Genomic DNA, 20419 nt, shown 5'->3' with positions numbered 1-20419 from the left:
GCGCCACAATGTAAGAAGGTTGTTGACAAGCTGGAATGTGAGGCGAGGAGGGCAACCAAGATGACCAAGGGTCTGAAAACCAAGCCTTATGAGGAACAGTTGAGGGAACTGGATATGTTTAGTCTGGTAAAGAGGAAGCGGAGAGGAGATATGATAGACATCTTCAAATACCTAAAAGGCTGTCAAACAGAGGATGGAGAAAGCTTGTTTTCTCCAGCTCCTGAGGAGGGGAGGACCCAAACTAATGGGTTCAAGTTCCAAGAAAGGAGATTCCTACTAAATACCCGGAAGAACTTTCCGACAGTAAGAGCTGTTAAACACTGGAACAGACTCTCTCTGGAGGTTGTGGACTCTCCTACATTGGAGGTTTTTAAGCAGAGGTGGATGGCTTAAATCCACATACATGGTGGATCTGTCATGTATGATCTAGTTGAGATTCTTGCATTGTGGTGGGGTTGGACTACATGAGCCTCGGGAACCCTTCCATGATTCTATGAGAACCAAAAGGGACACAAACATCATCTCCTGTTTTCCTACACCTTTGAGCCACTTCAGCGTATCGACAATCAACATGCTTATGCATAAGGTGTTTAGGACAAAACAATAACAACAACCGAGTTTGTTTTCATCAAAATGGCAATGCAAATCCTTACCTTCCACTTAATGATGAAATATACGGTACCACATGGATCCCCAGTGGCCCGCCTTCCCCAGAAATCTCTACCGCTCTTGTCACACCACTAAGGAAGAGGAGGGGGAAACAGACATGGTTACATTCAGCAAAAATCGGAGAGCAATAGTCTCACCAGGAGACCAGCCTACCACCAACCTTGTTGTTGTTTCAGGCAAAGATGTTTTCATTTTCCTGGGAATTTGGGCAACATCCATGATTCTTTTTTTTGTATTGTTAAAACTGTTTTTTATAGGTTTGTGTGATTTTATCCTTGTTTCATCTTGCTCAGCTGTACATAGCTTTGAGGCTGTTGCTTTTAAAGTTAGAAGCTATACAGTAATGTATTAAGCCTAAACTTTAAAAGAGATCAAGACAAAAGCAGCTGTGAAAGGTCAACAAAAGTAGAATAGCCCTGCTTCAGCCCTGGTCTCATCAACACATATATTCTCCTTTATTCTAGTATTGGTTCCACAGTGTGGGGCCTTTTGTATTCATGGATTCTCTCCAGGAGAATAAAAACCCTGGAACCCATGTGTGTAATAATAATGGTGGCTAAAGACAGGGACGAGAAGGCTTTTTTTATACTTGTGCTACAACATCTAAAGTGGGCTCATGTGGAGGTCATACTTATCTGACAATGTCCCTTCTATACCGTCATACCTTGGTTCTCAAACACCTTGCGACTTGAACGTTTTGACTCCTGAACACAACAAACCCAGAAGTGAGTGTTTTCCGGTTTGTGAACGTTTTTTGGAAAGCCGAATGTCCGTCGTGGCTTCCGCAGTTGAGTGCAGGAAGCTCCTGCAGCCAATCGGAAGCCGCGCCTCAGTTTTTGAACGTTTCCGGAAGTCGAACCGACTTCGGGGACAGATTCCGCCCAAGAACCAAGGTGCGACTGTAATGAAGTTGGAATAACGACCTGCTGCTGAGCTTCACTTCCTAGGCGTAGTGACTGCATCTCTTTCACAAACATACTCAGCTCAGTATGGGATGTCTCTCAAAACCAAAAGTTTACTTCAGCCTCTGTGTGATATCTTGTTCTTGTCTGGACAACCATCTAGTGCACACTTGACCACAACAGCTCTTTCTTCCTGTTTTGTTCCCTGTTTCATTTCCTGCAGTGTTGCGGATTTAATCAGTGGACAATGTTCTGTGTTGATTGACACAATTTCCTGATTACCTTGTTATTACCTCCCTGGTGCTCTCATATGCCATGGCTCAGGTGTCTGTTGCTGCTAATCATTTTTAGAATTGTATCTGAGCCCCGCAAAGGTTCAGGATGGGAAATGAATCAACTGCATAAACTGATGTGGACATGGAAGTACACTTTTATCCATGACAGGTTATGGCAGGCATAAGCAAACTGGGCCCTCCAGATGTTTTGGGACTACAATTCCCATCATCCCTGACCATGGTCCTCCTAGCTAGGGATGATGGGAGTTGTAGTCCCAAAACATCTGGTGTGCCGAGTTTGCCTATGCCTGGGTTATGGTCTGACAGACCTGTTATGTGCTAACCACGAGTGTGGTGATCTCTCTCAGCTGCTGTTAGACCTGGTTCGCATGGTGATCTCATACTAGGACCTTGGGGATAGTAACCACTGGGCTTTATGTTCATTCTCTTCTACTTTGCCGATCCCTCGTAGCTGTGTAAGATTGTCTTCCATGAACACGGTCTTAGCAGTGAGTCCATAAGTGACTGTGGAGGGCAATTCTGGATCCACAGATCCTTCCACCGTGGGGACATACGCTTCCATAGGGTGGGGTTTGCCAAACATGCCTTCCTCTTAGCTCGTTTCTCCCTTTTGCCCTGAGTTCAAGCATTTGCAGAGGTGAAGAGAAGATGCCCAATGCAAGTATTCAGTGTACTTGCCAATGTGCATTGCATTAGATATGTACAAAATAACTGCAGGCTCCCATGTGTAGGTTCCCAGGTGGGCTGGATGAGGTAGCTGTTTGATGGAGCAAGCTTGTTTTCTCCTGCTCTGGAGGGTAGGACCCGAACCAATGAATTCAAGTTACAGTGGTACCTCGGGTTAAGAACTTAATTTGTTCTGGAGGTCCGTTCTTAACCTGAAATTGTTCTTAACCTGAGGTACTACTTTAGCTAATGGGGCCTCCTGCTGCCGCCATGCCGCAATTTCTGTTCTCATCCTGAGGTAAAGTTCTTAACCCGAGGTACTATCCCCCCAAAAAAATTTATTAGATTTTCCACAATAATAACAAAAACCACAAAGCAGAATAACACACAAAAACAGAAAAAAGAAAAAGAAAAATACATCAATGAACGAAAGGAAAAAAAGGAACAATAAACAGATAAACAATAACAACAATCTCCATTCTTTACAAATCCAACCTTTTAAACATCTTGGTTGACTTCCTCTAGTCCCTCCCTTCTGAGTTTCCTTGTAGTTAAAAGTAACAGCTTTCCAATATCATTATTGAACTAAAATAATTTCCAATTATAGTCCATCTTATTCACATTTCTTAATATTCTAAATCCCATTTATTTAATTATAACTTAGTTTAATCCTAGGCCTATTTGTTTCTTTCAACTAATTTCTAATTTTTTTATATTACAATAGTTATTCAAATAGTCCTTGAATTTCCTCCAGTCCTCTCTGAGGTACTATTTCTGGGTTAGCGGAGTCTGTAACCTGAAGCGTCTGTAACCTGAGGTACCACAGGACAAGAAAGAAGATTCCGACCAAACATCAGGAAGAACTTTCTGAAGGTAAGAGCCGTTAGACTCCCACAAGAGAATGTAGACTCTTCATCTTTGGATGTTTTTAAGCAGAGATTGGATAGCCATCTGTCATGGATGCTTTAGTTGAGATTCCTGCATTGCAGCGGGTTGGACTAGATAGACCTTGCGGTCCCTTCCAACTTTATGATTCTAATGCCGCTCAAGCTCTTTGGAATGTTCTTCCTTCTGCTATGCAGGATGATTCTTCAGTTACATTTTAAAGGTGTATTTTACACAAGGCCAATCTGGATCAGGCCCACGGTGCCCGAGGAGGGGTGGTTTAATGCAACCCCAAAACACCCGTCCCCAGCAGTAGCCAAAATTAAATAAAAAACGCTTCCTTAGCAGCCAAAATGTTTTTGCTTTGTTCTTAATTACGAGTAACTGCTATATAAGGGACACGGGTGGCGCTGTGGTCTAAACCACTGAGCCTCTTGGCCTTGCCGATCAGAAGGTTGGCAGTTCAAATCCCCGCGTCGGGGTGAGCTCCCGTTGCTCAGTCCCTGCTCCTGCCAACCTAGCAGTTCGAAAGCACACCAGTGCAAGTAGATAAATAGGTTGTGATGGCCTGGGAATCCGATTCAGAGGCTGAACTGGAGGAATCCCAGCCTGCACAGGAGTCCCCACCTCCAGGGCCGGCTGAACTGGGGCAGGGCCTTGATTCTGAAGTGCCTGCACCTGTGCCGGATCCTCAGGAACAGGCACCAGGTGAATCCACTCTGGCTCCAGAGGTGGTTGAGGACTCAGTGCCTACAGGTGAGTCTCCCCCTGGGCCCAGTAACCCTTCAGCCTCTCCTGAACTGCAGAGGCTCAGGGTGGAGAGGCGAAGGGAACTGGTTTCTCCCAGGAGGAGTGCTCGCCTTAAGGCCAGGAGAGGCGGGTCTCCTGGGGGCCGGGACCGCCCCTGGCCTCAGAGAAGATAAAGGCCAGTCAGCCCGGTCCCAGGTTGCGGGAGCAACGTCGTTGAAGAGCTGTTTCGGCCAGCACCCAGTCCGGTTCCCCCAGAGTTCCTGTTCTTGCCCAGCTCCTCGCTGTGGACCCCGCTTCAGCCGTGGAGGACTGTCTGCCGACCCTCGACTCAGGTCCTGGACCTTGCCCCACGGTAATCTCCCCCCTGGACCAGCAAATAGGTACCGCTCCGGCGGGAAGGTAAACAGCGTTTCTGTGCGCTGCTCTGGTTCACCAGAAGCGGCTTAGTCATGCTGGCAACGTGACCCGGAAGCTGTACGCTGGCTCCCTCGGCCAGTAAAGCGAGATAAGCGCCGCAATCCCAGAGTCGTCCGCGACTGGACCTAACGGTCAGGGGTCCCTTTACCTTTACCTGCTATATGGCCAGGGGGAGGGGTGAAGCTGTGGAGGGTAGGATTACATGCAATTACAGTCCTGATAGGGGCATGGGGGGGGCTTACTTTTGAGTAACGCCAAAAAATATGTAGTTGCTCACTACATATAGTATTTAAAAAACCAATATGCAGTTTGACCCCAAAACAGCTGGAAAGGGGAAATGAACCAAACGTGCTGAAAATAAAGTAAATGTGAGGGGGTTTTTTGTTGCACTTACACTTTATTAGTGTAAGAAGTGTATTTAAACCAAACAGGTACCAAACTAGCCTGATACAACCCTGGTCGATCCAATGGATCCTATAAATGAGTAAACTATGCATGATGCAGTTTCAAAATGCCAAGTAATCATCTGTTAATAAACCAAGTATCTACTTTCTAATAGTCTAGGTTTAATTTTTCATTAACAGGAGCTATTTTTATTATGGAAAACAAAACATGTTTCTGTGTGAGGCTTGCAAAAATATTTCTGTTTCTACATGTCGCACTACAGGGTGGAATTACATGACTGGCGATACATTCCTAAACTACAGTATAATGCCTTGTTATTTTTAACTTCTTCCAATTAAGAGGTATTGGACAAGAAATGTGAATGTAAGAAAGGGGGAAAGGAGAGAGAGAGAGAGAGAGAGAGAGAGAGAAAGAAAGAAAGAGAGAAAGAAAGAAAGAAAGAAAGATTCTACTTATGAGGTATTATGGAGCACATTAAAATTCTACGCAAGGGTGTGTGATTTTATTGAGCTTGCTATTAAAGCAATCTTCTTACGCCACCACGTTTGTTTATTGTTAAATAAGAAAATGTACCGTTTTTTGTAGAAAGAGTTTTTGCTAACTGGTAATAAACAAAACACCTCTCTTTCTCTTCCCTCGCATATTTCCCATCTTCCTATGAGCACACAAAGAAATATTCTCATGTATTTTTTTTTGGGGGGGGGTCACAGTTTTCCATTCTCTATTTTGAGACAAGATGAAAAATGGTGTTTACTGTCTTCTTGATACATACAGAATTTTTAACAAGATAGACATGGGAAAGTATTAGGAGTAAGGCCTATATTGAAAGGGTTTTTTAAATTGTCTGAAATCCTGGTTAAAACATATGCACACAAACAAACAAACAAACACACTTTGGTTTAGGGCTTCAATGACAACATATTGGAGGTCCCAGGTCGCAAGGTGGTTAGGTTGGTCTCAGCTAGGGCCAGGGCCTTTTCAGTACTGGCCCCGATCTGGTGGAACACTCTGTCACAAGAGACTAGGGCCCTGTGGGATTTGATATCTTTCTGCAGGGCCTGCAAGACCAAGCTGTTCTGCCTGGCCTTTGGTTTGGACTCAGTCTGACCCTTATGTTTCCCTCCCCTTATGGTTTTGATCAGCTACTTTCAAAATGAGGCTGCATTTTAAATTGCATTTTAACCTGTATTTTAAATTGGTGCTTTTTTCCCTATTTTGTTTTTATTGTAATTTTACTGGTGTTAGCTGCCCTGAGCCCGGCTCTGGCCGGGGAGGGCGGGGTATAAATAAAATTTATTATTATTATTAGTGCTAAATCTAGCTCCATTCAGTTACTAGGGACCTGCAGTTTTCAATACTGCCACTGAGACTTCCTTAAAACCACCCAGAATGCAAAAAATCGCAAGCAGTTCTGAATTTGAGAGCGTGCTCCTAGATTTGATGTTTTTAGCCAGGTGCTCTCAACCACCTCGCCACTGTCACTGTAAGAAGGTTGAAAAATCAGATAGGAGAACAAGGCACCTTCTTACCGGAATATTTATATTTGGCAAATCTTTATCTGATTAGGAAACTCGTTGCTTCCTGCTCGTTAACGATCTGACCACAGAGATCCTTGAATTCAAAAAACGCCAGAACAAGTAACGCGAATGTAACATAATTGAAGGTGGCAGCCATGTAGAAAAGTTACTGCTAACATAATCCGCCTGCTCCGCCACTGCCCAAATCTTACTATCACTTCCCCTGCGGTTCAAAGCCATCAGCGGGTCAGAGATCGGCTGCTCCATCTCCTCCATCTTTTTATCCGCCACCCACCAAAACTAACGCTCTCATTTGGACCATGCTGTTCTTAATTTGGTTTAGCTGAAGCAGAATGATATGATGATATATAGAAAGAGCAGAAGAAAGCATGGCGAAGAATGAGAAGAGCAAATTATGAAGCAGGGAGAGAGACTTGCAATTTCATACATGCTGGTGAAATGTTATTGCATTACAATCAGGGTCAGCAGGAGAGGACATTGACATGGCCCACCCCACCCCACCCAAATAGACACACCATAGCAGAATGCCACTGTATTTCTGCAGGGCGAAGCTTAACTGCCTCCTACCCCCCAATATTTTACAGTGGTACCTCGGGTTAAGTACTTAATTCGTTCCAAAGGTCCATTCTTAACCTGAAATTGTTCTTAACCTGAAGCACCACTTTAGCTAATGGGGCCTCCCGTTGCCGCCGTACCGCCAGAGCACGATTTCTGTTCTCATCCTGTAGCAAAGTTCTTAACCCAAGGTACTATTTCTGGGTTAGCGGAGTCTGTAACCTGAAGCGTATGTAACCCGAGGTACCACTGTATTCAAGTTGGTACCTGTGGATGGGATTGGGCCAGTCACTATTTGGCCTTGCTCTCATATCACAGTAAAAGCCTGTAGCTTACTAAAAAGGTAAAGGTACCCCTGACCGTTAGGTCCAGTCGCAGACAACTCTGGGGTTGCAGCGCTCATCTCGCTCTATAGGCTGAGGGAGCCGGTTTACAGCTTCCAGGTCATGTGGCCAGCATGACTAAGCCGCTTCTGGCAAAACCAGAGCAGCACACGGAAATGCCGTTTACCTTCCCGCCAGAGTGGTGCCTATTTATCTACTTGCACTTTGACGTGCTTTTGAACTGCTAGGTTGGCAGGAGCAGGGACTGAGCAACGGGAGCCCATCCCGTCAAGGGGATTCAAACTGCCGGCCTTCTGATTGGCAAGCCCAAGGCTCAGTGGTTTAGACCACAGCGCCACCCGTGTCCCTCTGTGGCTTGCTAGGACTGCCCAAACATAGAGAGGAGCTTATGTCCACTTTATTCCTCCCCAGTTCTTTTAGTGTGGTATACCAACTAATCCAATAGACTGAGGAGGAAGGGTGGGAGCCTTCCCCCCCCTTTCTGAACCTTCCCACGGGCAGGAGGACAGTATTGATTTAGAACAGTGGTTTGCAGAGGGGCATAATCCAGAGGGGGAAAGCTGGGAAATACTGGAATAGCTAGAAGAGGAAACACCAGAAGAGAGACAGCTGGCAGATTCAGTGTCCTTGGACAGCATTCCTGACCCCCCCCCCTTTGCTTAGGACTAGATGAGCTCTGGGACTGATAGAACAGAAAGTGCAGAGGCAACAAGTTCAGATTACCCAACGTAGGAGTGACGTAGATTAATGAGGATGGAGGGGGTAAACCTTAACTGGGAGCAACACCATTTTTAGAGAGATATGCCTTCCTTTGTCTCTCGTGGTGATTATTAAAGAATTAAAGACACACCAGACCATAATACGCACCTAGTTTTTGGAGGAGGAAAACAAGAAAAAAAATATTCTGAATCCCAGAATCCTCCTCGGGGAAAAGCCCCCAAGAGCCGCACACATGCTCCACGCACACGTGGCTCTTTAAAGGGAGTGCTAAGCAGAGCCTCCCGCCTGCATTCGCTCCATAAGACGCACACACATTTCACCTTACTTTTTAGGGGGGGGAGTTCGTCTTATAAAGCGAAAAATACGGTAACTGATAAGAATGTTCCTTTTCATTTGATCTCGTTATTTTCTTCTATCGATGCCACCAGCTGCTCTCAGGGATATTGTTCTGCTGGGCACAAAACTGCCCCCCCCCAGTAGAAAGCACTGGTGATCCCAGCTCCAGCTGTGTTGGGGGGGAGGTGACATCGTGTAAATGTTCGGGGAGAAAGTTCCAGGTGGCTACCCTGGAGACCAGTTTGTTACTTTCCGATTCAGTTAACTTTATGTTATTATGATGCATGTTTCATATGGTCACATTTAATAGCTGCAAAGGAAATGTTATACAGTGGTACCTCGGGTTACATACGCTTCAGGTTACAGACTCCGCTAACCCAGAAATAGCACATTGGGTTAAGAACTTTGCTTCAGGATGAGAACAGAAATCGTGCTCCGGCGGCATGGCAGCAGCGGGAGGCTCCATTAGCTAAAGTGGTGCTTCAGGTTAAGAACAGTTTCAGGTTAAGAACGGACCTCCAGAACGAATTAAGTACATAATCAGAGGTACCACTGTATATCAGCTGCCATTTGAATTTTGCATTATAAGAACTCATGTTGCTTTTTTCGTTCTGGATTTCTAGCATGACCCAACAGTATGGGAGTTTCATGAGTAGATCTCACAATGCCTTCTTCCATGTTTGAAACCAGTCACAGGGGGAGGTTTCTGAGTTACACAGGCGGTCACATGGCAATGAGGGAGTTAACCTTTTCTCCCCATCCCACAATGCAGTGTGCTCCAATTAAAAATGCCACCATGGTTGCAATTAGCCTGGGGTTGGGGGCAGACATCTAACTTTTTTCTCCTTCCAGAGCTAACAGAAGATTTGAGAGAGGGATTGGGGAAATTACATGCTGGAAAAAGTTAAGATCCTCTCTGCCCGCTATGCAAACCCTATTTTTCCCATCCTTGCCCCACAGTTAAAGGTAAAAGTAAAGGTACCCCTGCTCGTACGGGCCAGTCGTGACCGACTCTGGGGTTGCGCGCCCATCTCGCTTAAGAGGCCGGGGACCCGCGCTGTCTGCCGACACTTCCGGGTCATGTGGCCAGCGTGACGAAGCTGCTCTGGTGATCCAGCACCAGCGCAGCGCACGGAAACACCGTTTACCTTCCCGCTGTAAAGCGGTACCTATTTATCTACTTGTACTTAAGGGTGCTTTCGAACTGCTAGGTGGGCAGGAGCTGGGACCGAATGACGGGAGCTCACCCCGCCGTGGGGATTCGAACCGCCGACCATGCGATCGGCAAGTCCTAGGCACTGAGGTTTTACCCACAGCGCCACCCGCGTCCCGCCCCACAGTTACTTAAAGCAAATTGGAAGGTCTAGACATGTATCTCCCATGTCACATCTAGTTTGGCCCCAGGTAATGTGACAATAAAGAGGCTTTCAAGCATCCTGAAATCTACCCGGTGTAAATATCTGCCATTTCTCTTTAACAAATTGATTTAAGGAACTATATTATTTGATCTACGATAGGCAGAATGCCACGAGCCATACATAAACACACACATACATACATCCAAAAGATGTATGAGGTTTTTCTTTTAAAAAAGTAAAAAAACAGATAAGGTAAAGTAAAGTAGAAATGAAATATAAATGTATTCATACATACTTGAAAATGAATTTTGTTTTCTGAGACGCCAGCACTTCGCTGTGTGCAGCAAGATCCCAATCTTCTGAAGACAAGTGGGTCGAACCCTAAAGAGATTTTGAAAATGTGCATTTTAATGTTAAATATTATGATTTGGATTTAGAGCAGTTGTTAATACTTACGAATTACACCTCCAAACCGAAAAGCAAACGTCTAGGAATTCCAGCCTTACTGATGCCAACAACTGCTCCATACCTCTGATGCAACAAAACTTGAAAAAGACATGATCTGATGTTGCTTTCTTTCCACCGTTTCACAAAGCAGTTAGAATGGTAAGGCTGGATATAAAGGGGGGAAGCAACTGAGATACATACTCACAAACCCCCACATGTGAGCAGAAAGTGGAAAGTGGAAAGAGGAGAACTTCCTTACAGCAAATTCATTTTAAAAAATCCTGATAAATGTAGCTGAACATAGTGAGTGCAATGTAGACTTTCTGCAAGGGCCTCCAGCCTAGCGGTGGAGAATCCTCTGGAAAAACAATCTCTCAAAGGACCTGTTTTCTTTTCTCTAGCGCTAATGCGCCCAGGAACCTCACCAAAATGCTGGAGAGGGTGCACCTCCACAGGCACATATCTCCACATGTGGTGGGAGTGCCACAAAATCCAACTATTCTGGACAACAGCCATACGAGAAATATGTAAAATAACTAAGCAAGTATTAGACATCCCCCCAGAATTGGCCCTACTAAACGTCTTCCAAGACAACAATGCCCATTTACACCACAAAGAACTCATAACCCACCTACTTTCAGCAGCCAGAAACACCATAACCAGACACTGGAGAGACCTGTCAGGAGAAAGCATGGACCAGTGGTACCAAATAGTATGGGAAACAGCCCTACTAGAAAAATTAACCAATAACAAACTGACACAGGGACAAACAGAAGAAGACAGCTTTAAGGCTTCCCTTTATCACATACACAGCCCAACAAGACAATGACAATAATCCACCAACAGCGTACAAATCAATATGGCCAACCTGATCCAAAACACCCACTCACACATGAAAACGAAGATCACCACAGCCAATCACAAACAAACAACCACACCCTAGGCCAACCCCAACCTCTCTCAGCACCAAAGGAACACAAGTGAACAGCAAAGAACCTGCACAAGCAACACTGACACAAAACCCCGCATATATTAAGCATAATAGAAACACCGCCACCCGACCCCCACCCCTTTTTTTCTCCCCCTAATGTCTCAACAAACGAAACGAATTTGTAAAAATGTTACATGGAAAAAATATGAGAGACATTACACATACTTCTGCAAAACAAGAAAATCTTTAATAAAAAAAATTAAAGCAGGATCAAAGGACCTGTTGATGGCATTTTACCATTGTACTGTGGAGAGTGTATCAACTTATGGTCTGTGTGTGTGGTTTGGGAGCTGCGTGGCCAGGAAAAAAAACCAATGCTGTCCAGGGTTGTAAAGACTGCAGAGAGAATAATTGGGTGCACTCTTTCCACCTTGGATCAAATCTATGCTTCCAGGTGCCATAAGAATGTTGCAGAGATAGCACCAGGATAGTGCGCACCCCGGAAATGATCTCTTTCGGCTTCTGCCTTCTGAAAGAAGGTACAGGGTTATAAAGACTAGGACTAGCCGCCTGAGAAACAGTTTCTACCCAAATGCGATTCTGGTTTTAAACACAGTATAAGGAGTCTCTATAGGAGTATATTGTATTTTAAAATGGGGTTTCAGAGTTTTTAGGGGTTTTTGAATGTCTTATGTAGATTTTTCAATTTCATTGTTCTGTATGGGACAATGACAATAATGATATTGTATTGTATTGAGGAGAAAGGAGGGCGGGGAGATTATTGGCTATTTCCTTTCCTCCATGAAACCTCTCAGTTGCTCTGGAGGGTACCCCAATCCTCAGAGGATCCCCCAGAGCAGATTTTCAGAGAGTCGCAGGGGGGGATTTGCAAAACTACCACCTTCCCCTTGTGAGCAGAACTCTACTGCTGAGAAATCTGGATCCAAACCCTTATTAAATATATTTTTTTAAAAAAAAAATTCAACCTGAAAGGAAAATAGGAAGAATATCCATGGGTGAACTCCATATCTGTCAAAATGAGCCTAGGGAGGTCAGGCATGGGTCCTTGCTGGTCAGAAGAATTATTGAGGAAAATCTTGGAACTGTAGGGAAATTATGGTTCACAACAACCCATGTTGTTTAAATGGAAACATTATCAGGACGAGCATGAATCTAAACCAGGCAAACTCCGGTCCTCCAGATGTTTGGGACTACAATTCCCATCATCCCTGACCACTGGTCCTGTTAGCTAGGGATGATGGGAATTGTAGTCCCAAACATCTGGAGTTTGCCTATGCCTGATCTAAACGTATTTTGACATGGCATCGCTTTCATAAATGATATTCTAAAATGGACAACACTAACGTATTGGGATAGAATTAGAAGTATATTGACTCTTCATCGCTTTTTAAAAATATTTGGGTGGAACAGACCCTCACCCTCCCTGTATCAGGAACTGAAACTGAATCTGAATGTCACCATCTAGTTAAAGCCACTTTATATAAGAAAATAATTGTGGCTGAAAATGTCAAGATTAATTAGTGAAGTCCTGTTTCATCCAGAGTATCAACACTGATACCGAGCGATCTAATTTCAGCTATAAATGATGTAATGTGAACTAATAACACAGCAAACAACAGTTGAACAAATGACTTTTTTCCCCCTCACAAGGGATTTCAGGATAGCAGAACACCTTGAGATGAGCCAATTCACCTTATCTACTGTATTTTTCGCTCTATAGGACGCACTTTTCCCCCTCCAAAAATTGAGGGGAAATGTGTGTGCGTCCTATGGAGCAAATGCAGGCTCCTTGGCTTCAGCGATAGCAACGCAAAGCCTTCAAAGTGCAGAGGGAACGCTCCCTCCGCGCTCCGCAGGCTTCACGTTGCTTTCGCTGAAGCCTGGAGAGCGAGAGGGGTCGGTGCGCACCAACCCCTCTCGCTCTCCAGGCTTCAGGGATAGCCGCCTGAAGCCTCCGGAGCGCAGCGCAAGTTCCCACTATGCTCCGGAGGCTTCGGGTTTCTTTCGCTGAAGCCGGGAGAGCAAGACTCTCCTGGCTTCAGCAGAGAGGGAGAGCTGCGCAGCGCCCCTTCAGTCAAGTGGGAGGAGAAATGGAAGGGGCTCCGTTTCTCCTGCTGCTTCGCTGAAGGGGCGCTGAGCAGAGAGGGGGAGATTTTTTTTTTCTTGTTCTCCCCCTCTAAAACAAGGTGAGTCCTATGGTCGGGTGTGTCCTATAGAGCAAAAAATACGGTATGTACTAATACCAAGTCAAGTCCTACGCTTGCGCTTATCCACCTAAAACACCATATATGCATCCTCTTGAACAAGGTTTCAAAATTCTTTGAAATTTTGCAAACCTTTGATACTGAAAAAGCCCTGGAATTCTACAACTAGTTCAGAGCACAGCTGAAAGGCTTTTGACTGGGACCAATCAGCAGAATCAAATATCTTCACTGAATCCTGGCCTGTTTCAAAGGACAGTCTGAAACGCTAGTGCTTACTTTTAAAACCCTAAACAGTTAGGAATCGGGCATACATGAAGGAATTGTCAAGCATAACCACATCAACCTGCTTGCCTGCTAGTACAATAGTCAAAGACCTTTCTTCTGGAGCGCCCATCTTTAGAAATTACTGTATTGGCCCGAATATAAGCCCCATTCCCCCCCCCCCCCGATTCCGATCATGAAAAGTTAAAGTGTGGCTTATATTCAGGGCCGGATTTAGGTTTGATGAGACCCTAAGCTACTGAAGGTAATGGGGCCCTTTATATGTCCAGTTGTTCTTTGTCAACAACAAATTGTCGCTGTTTTTTGTGTTGAATATGTGCTATATGGTACTTTATGGACATGATAGGTATCAAAGAAAGCCATTTGCACATAACAAAATATGCATTTTGTCAAAGTAATTGTTGAACTTATCTTATGTTTTGGAAATGCACATCCAGTATTTTTTCTCCTTTAATTTTTTTGGGGGCCCCCAAGAGAGTGGGACGCAGGTGGCACTGTGGGTTAAAGCCTCAGCGCCTAGGACTTGCCGATCGAAAGGTCGGCGGTTCGAATCCCTGCGGCGGGGTGCGCTCCCGTCGTTCAATCCCAGCACCTGCCAACCTAGCAGTTCGAAAGCACCTCCGGGTGCAAGTAGATAAATAGGGACCGCTTACCAGCGGGAAGGTAAACGGCGTTTCCGTGTGCAGCTCTGGCTCGCCAGAGCAGCGATGTCACGCTGGCCACGTGACCCGGACGTGTCTCCGGACAGCGCTGGCCCCTGGCCTCTTGAGTGAGATGGGCGCACAACCCCAGAGTCTGGCAAGACTGGCCCGTACGGGCAGAGGTACCTTTACCTTTACCTTTAAGAGAGTGGGGCCCTAAGCTATAGCTTGTTTAGCTTATACGTAAATCCTGCACTGAAGCTTCATCAAAATACATGTAATAATAATAATAATAATAATTTTTTTATTTATACCCCGCCCTCCCCAACCAAGGCCGGGCTCAGAGCGCCTTACAAGCAATAATAAAAACAAGAAGAATGATTACAACTTAAAAACAAAAATAAAATACAACATTAAAATAATGGAACATTAAAATATTAAATATTAATATATAAATATTATGTAGAGAATTACTGTACTGCAAAGGAAGATCTGTGGCCTTAAAGCCAAGTTTCACTGTTTTACTTGGAACAATAGAGTAATATTTGGGCCAGGATGATCTTGAAGTTAGCACAGGTATACAACTGGGCATTCCCATGCAACCAGTCCATGCAGAATGTAAAGGTAAAGGGACCCCGGACCATTAGGTCCAGTCGTGACCGACTCTGGGGTTGCGGCGCTCATCTCGCCTTATTGGCTGAGGGAGCCGGTGTACAGCTTCCGGGTCATGTGGCCAGCAGGACTAACCCGCTTCTGCGAAACAGAGCAGCGCACGGAAACGCCGTTTACCTTCCCGCCGGAGCGATACCTATTTATCTACTTGCACTTTGACGTGCTTTCAAACTGCTAGGTTGGCAGGAGCAAGGACCAAACAATGGGAGCTCACCCCGTCACGGGGATTTGAACCGCCGACCTTCTGATCGGCAAGTCCTAGGCTCTGTGGTTTAGACCACAGCGCTGTAGGCACCCTATATATAGAAATGAGCAAACGAGTGGTATTTTAGGGAGCAGGCTAGCAGGCGGGGCCCATGACTTACATCACAGGGGCCCATGACTTACATCACTGTTGTTGTGTGTAGGTTTTATTTTATTTATTTTTTTATCTTACATTTTGGAAATGTACATCCAGGTTTGTTTTTTTCTTTAATTTTATTTTTTGGGGGGCCCAAGAGAGTGGGGCCTTAAGCTATAGCTTGTTTAGCTTTTTATGTAAACCCGGCACTGCTTATATTCGCGACCTTACGCCACCGGCAAACAGGCGTGGTCCCCCCCCCCCCCGTGACGCTCAACCCACTTGCAGCTCCCACGCCTCCCCCAAGCTGCCAAATTTAAAAGGTGCAGCTTATTTGTGGGTGTGGCTTATATTTAGGCCAATACAGTATGTGGGTGGTGACTGGGAAGAGGGTCTTCTCAATGGTGTTATTCTGCTCACTGAGTTCTCTCCCAAGGAAGGCTCGCCAGGCATAGAGTTTCTCTTTGGGGTCACCAAGTAAGCTTAAAAAAATAATAATCCCTAGACTATTTTTATCCATCAGATACAATCTATAAAATTATTATTATCAATAGCAATCTATGAATATGTAGATTTATACGGATCTACCAGGCTTTTAATCAGCAATTAATTCTTGCTGCTAGTTTTATTTGCTATCTTAATTTTCTTGCTTCTTTTATTTTCCCCCCGTTTTCGTGGTGAAAGCTGCCCTGAGATATGGTCGTCAAAGAAATGTATTAATAGGTTTTAAAACGGCATTGATTTCAATGGCAGAGATGAACGCATGCATAAATTTTCCCCAATGACCTGAATGGGACTTCTGAGGAACTCTGGCTAGATTGTGCTCCACATTTTAAATGCATTACAGATACATGCAATTGCAAGCCCAGTCCAACTTAGCTTTGTTAATAAATCTAGTGTTTTTGTCATCTTCAGACTTAAAAAAATATATATATTGATAGTTTATCTTAAAATCCATAAGTTAATTTGGAAGCAAAATGTCCTACTACTGGAGAAAACATTGTTATTAAAAGAAATCCTGAAGGATCTATAAATATATTTTAAATCCCGTGTGTGTGTGTGTGTGTGTGTGTGTGTGTGAAAATAACCTTTAGCAAAGTGTGATTTGTTCTAATAATTTAGTATACAATTCAGTGAAATAATAACTGAAGTAGTGTATTATGCCCTGAATACCTAAGTGACTGGATGGTTTGATAAAATGGTAGCATAACCTGCACTGAAACAAAGCAAAATAATTATTAAAGATTAAAAAAAAAAATGAGAAAAAGCAGGATATGTTAACATTTGTAAGTAATGAGATCATGATGCAGAAATTCACGGGACAAAAAAAAACCAAAAAACCCAGCACAGCTACAAGAATCCAATAAAAGGTTAATTAAAGAACATTATATACTACATCCTCAGAATCATAAAATTATTAAGACAACAACCACCGACAGAAAAGCTACTGCTAATATGCCTCATTTGTAATTTTATTTATTTATTTATTGAAAAGCATGAACTTGCACAGCAGACTTCATTTCATATTATGAGACAGGCTTACTGACAACAACAATGTCTTCGGGGGTTCAGAGGGTTTAATTGAAGCATTGCTGTAAAGTAATGGCTGCATACTTAATTAGAAGAATAAAAGTAAGGAAACAAACCGTTGTTGCTCAGGTGAGCACGACACAGACACACAAAAATGGAACAGGTGAGAGACAAAATATTATATCAGGGGTAGGCAAACTAAGGCCTGGAGGGCCCGACGAGGCCCGCCAAGCTCGTAAATCTGGCCCGCGGACCCTGCCACACACTCGGTCTGTCCCCACATGCTGTGGATGCCTTGCCGCGCAGGGACTGACTTTTGCGACGCTGCCACAGCTTCTGGGTGGGTGGCGATGCTGGCGCGGCTTCGGATTGGCTGCAGGAAGTTCCTGCAGCCAATCCGAAACCTCGCCACCTGCACATTGAGGTAAACACAGCACGGCCATGGACAGAGAGCGGGTAGTGGGCGGGTGGCAGATCTGGGCCACGCCATGGGCATCGTGACAGGCGCATCACAGGTCTTCAGCCAGAGCTTGGCGTGCTTGCTGGCCCTGCGCCTGGCACCTGGCTTGGTGGTAGAGGGTGAGCTGCGCGCCATCTGCCCAGCGCTCCGCATGCACGGCCTGCCCACCAACCTGGCCTTGGACGATGGGCCGCAGCACATGATACATGTCGCCCGGGAGCTCAGCAGGGATGGGCTGATGAAGCGGCTGCTGCTCGTCAACAATGCTGGTGAGCGGGCAGCGCCGAGATGCGCTCCAGAGCGCGTGCAGAGTGAGTTCCTCCTCCAGGTCCGGAGGCAGCTGCGGGACCGGCTTGCAGGGTATTTACCGTATTTTTCGCCCTATAATGAAGGGGAAATGTGTGTGCATCCTATGGGGCGAATGCAGGCTTCGCGGACCTCTCCGCAAGCAGCGGGAGCGCTCCTGCTGCTTGCGGAGAGTTGCCTGCATGCCGAAGCCTGTGCGCGCTGAGCTCAGCGCGTCCAGGCTTCGCGGACCTCTCCGCAAGCAGCGGGAGCCAGCGCTGGGCTCCCACGGCTTGCAGAGAGCTGCCTGTTTGGGGACTGGGGTCGGGGGAAGCTCGGGCCTCCCCCGCCCCAGCCCTGCGCCTGGGGGGGAAATAATTTTTTCCCCTTTATTTCCCCCCCAAAAAACTAGGTGCGCCTTATGGGACAGTGCGTCCTATAGGGCAAAAAATACGGTATATATTTCAAAATATAGCCCAGCCCCCCCACAAGGTCTGAGGGACAGTGGACTGGCCCCCCAATGAGAAAGATTGCGGACCCCTGTATTACCGTATTTTTCGCTCCATAAGACGCACCTTTTCCCCTCCAAAAAAGGAAGGGGGAATGTCTGTGTGTCTTATGGAACGAATGCACTGGACGGCAGAGGGACCCCCCGGCTGCCACTGTAGTCCCAAGCTGAGGGATGCCTCCGCAGCTGAAGCCATGGCTCCCGTCCGCCGCTCACTGTAATGCGAGCAGAACAAGAGCCACTGACACGCTCTGCGCAGCTCTCGCTTTTCTTGCAAGAGCCGCGGAGAGCGTGTCAGCGGCTCTTGCTCTGCTGGCTTTGCATCGAGGCAGGAGGAGGCAAAGACGGAGTCATGGCTCCTGTCCACCCTTCCTCCTGCCTCGCGGAAAAGCAAGCAAAGCACCTGTCCCGGTGTCTCCGCCTCCTCCTCTTCTTGCTCCAGCGTCACCTCGCTTTACAGTGAGGTGGGAGGATGGAATGGGCAAGCAAAGTGAGAGAAGGACACAAGCAGTTGCTTTAAAGCAAGAAAAGTGAGAGCCACTTACATGCTTTGCACAGATTCCCCTCCCCTTGTTTTCGTCCTCTAAAAAATAGGTGCGTCTTATGGTCAGGTGGGAATGCAGGTGGTGCTGTGGTCTAAACCACAGAGCCTAGGACTTGCCGATCAGAAGGTCAGCGGTTCGAATCCCCGTGACGGGGTGAGCTTCCGTTGCTCGGTCCCTGCTCCTGCCAACCTAGCAGTTTGGAAGCACACTAGTGCAAGTAGATAAATAGGTACTGCTCCGACGGGAAGGTAAACGGTGTTTCCGTGCACTGCTCTGGTTCTCCAGAAGCGGCTTAGTCATGCTGGCCACATGACCCGGAAGCTGTACGCCGGCTCCCTCGGCCAATAAAATGAGATGAGCGCCGCAACCCCAGAGTTGTCTGCGACTGGACCTAACAGTCAGGCGTCCCTTTACCTTTACCTTTTATGGTCAGGTGAGTCTTATGGAGCGAAAAATATGGTATTATTATCCCTAGGCTTTTTAGAACATGGCTCATAGCCAAAGCATTGAAGAGTCACACCTCTTTACCCTCACAACTTTGAAGAACACTTGTCCCTTCAACTCAGGTTCTTGGGTTCAAACAGGAAAATGACAGATACGACGTGTCATAGGTCTGAGCTCAATGTTACTTTCATTCTAAAAAGTACACAACTTCATTCTGAGGTGCTGCATAGTCAATGCATAGGCTTTGTAGCTATCTTATGTTGCCTTTGCCTCATTCAGTATGCCCAGGGCCACCCCTCAAATCATAGAAAGTTATTTTTTTCTGGTTCTCAGGCATTCTAGACAAGAAGCTTATGTATTCTTTCTGCACTTTCCCTCTCCACTGGGATTCTCACCCATGCTTTATTTTTTTATATAAAAAAATACCGTATTTTTTCGCGTATAAGACACCCCCAAGTATAAGAGGCCCCCTATTTTAGGGGACTCCATACAGTGGTACCTCGCAAATGAAATTAATTTGTTCTGCGAGTTTTTTCGTCTTGCGAATTTTTCGTCTTTTGAAGCACGGATTCCCATAGGAATGCATTGAAAATCAAACTTGCAAGACGTTTTCGTCTTGCGAAGCAAGCCCATAGGGAAATTCGTCTTGCGAAGCAACTCAAAAAATGAAAAACCTTTTCGTCTTGCAAGTTTTTCATCTTACGAGGCATTCGTCTTGCGAGGTACCACTGTATTAAGAAAACACCCCTCAGCACTACCCGTGTATAAAACGAGCCCCTAAAATTTTGGGTAAAAAAAAAATCTAGTCTTGTACACAGAAAAGTACAGTATATTGAATTTCATAATTACCTGTCATAGGGTTTCAGGGCAGAGATACATAACAGAATAAAACACTGCATATAAAAATTGAATCCTAAAAATGCAATATTAACCAAATGCAGAACAGCAGGGTACTAAACAAATAATATTGTTCCATGCTGCTAATATTGTTCCAAGCAATGCATCAGGGCGGATTGATTTATTGCTGAACGCCACTGAGGTTGTGGTTGCCCAGTTTTGGTGCCACCGTGTCACTCCCAGCCTAATCTCCTCCAGATGTGATGGAAGTTGTGGTCCAACAGTACTTGGGAGGACATGAGATTGAGGACAGGCTAGTTGAATACACCATGAACAAGACAAAGCAAGGCTCAGAAGCAAGAAGAAATTTCGATGAAAGAAGAATGGCAGACGAAATTAATGGACTGTGCAGAATTGGACAAAATGACAGG

General features: G+C 45.5%; 1 protein-coding gene across 3 annotated transcripts in view; it reads right to left on the bottom strand.

Moving 5' to 3' along the window:
• Positions 1-20419, bottom strand: part of PARD3B (par-3 family cell polarity regulator beta) — a 616930-nt gene that overhangs the window by 428836 nt on the left and 167675 nt on the right. For all 3 annotated transcript variants that reach the window (XM_083705169.1, XM_083705171.1, XM_083705170.1), the window contains exons 5-6: positions 10137-10222; positions 654-740 (exon numbers count right to left, since the gene is read on the bottom strand). In XM_083705169.1, the coding sequence (XP_083561295.1) occupies positions 654-740; positions 10137-10222 (173 nt within the window). The remainder of the gene's footprint in view (positions 1-653; positions 741-10136; positions 10223-20419) is intronic.

The sequence above is a fragment of the Podarcis gaigeae genome, assembly GCF_964106915.1.
Source record: "Podarcis gaigeae genome assembly, chromosome: 1".
Lineage (NCBI taxonomy): Eukaryota > Metazoa > Chordata > Lepidosauria > Squamata > Lacertidae > Podarcis > Podarcis gaigeae.
The sequence above is the reverse complement of the archived record's forward strand: the minus strand, read 5'-3'. Positions and strand labels throughout refer to the sequence as shown.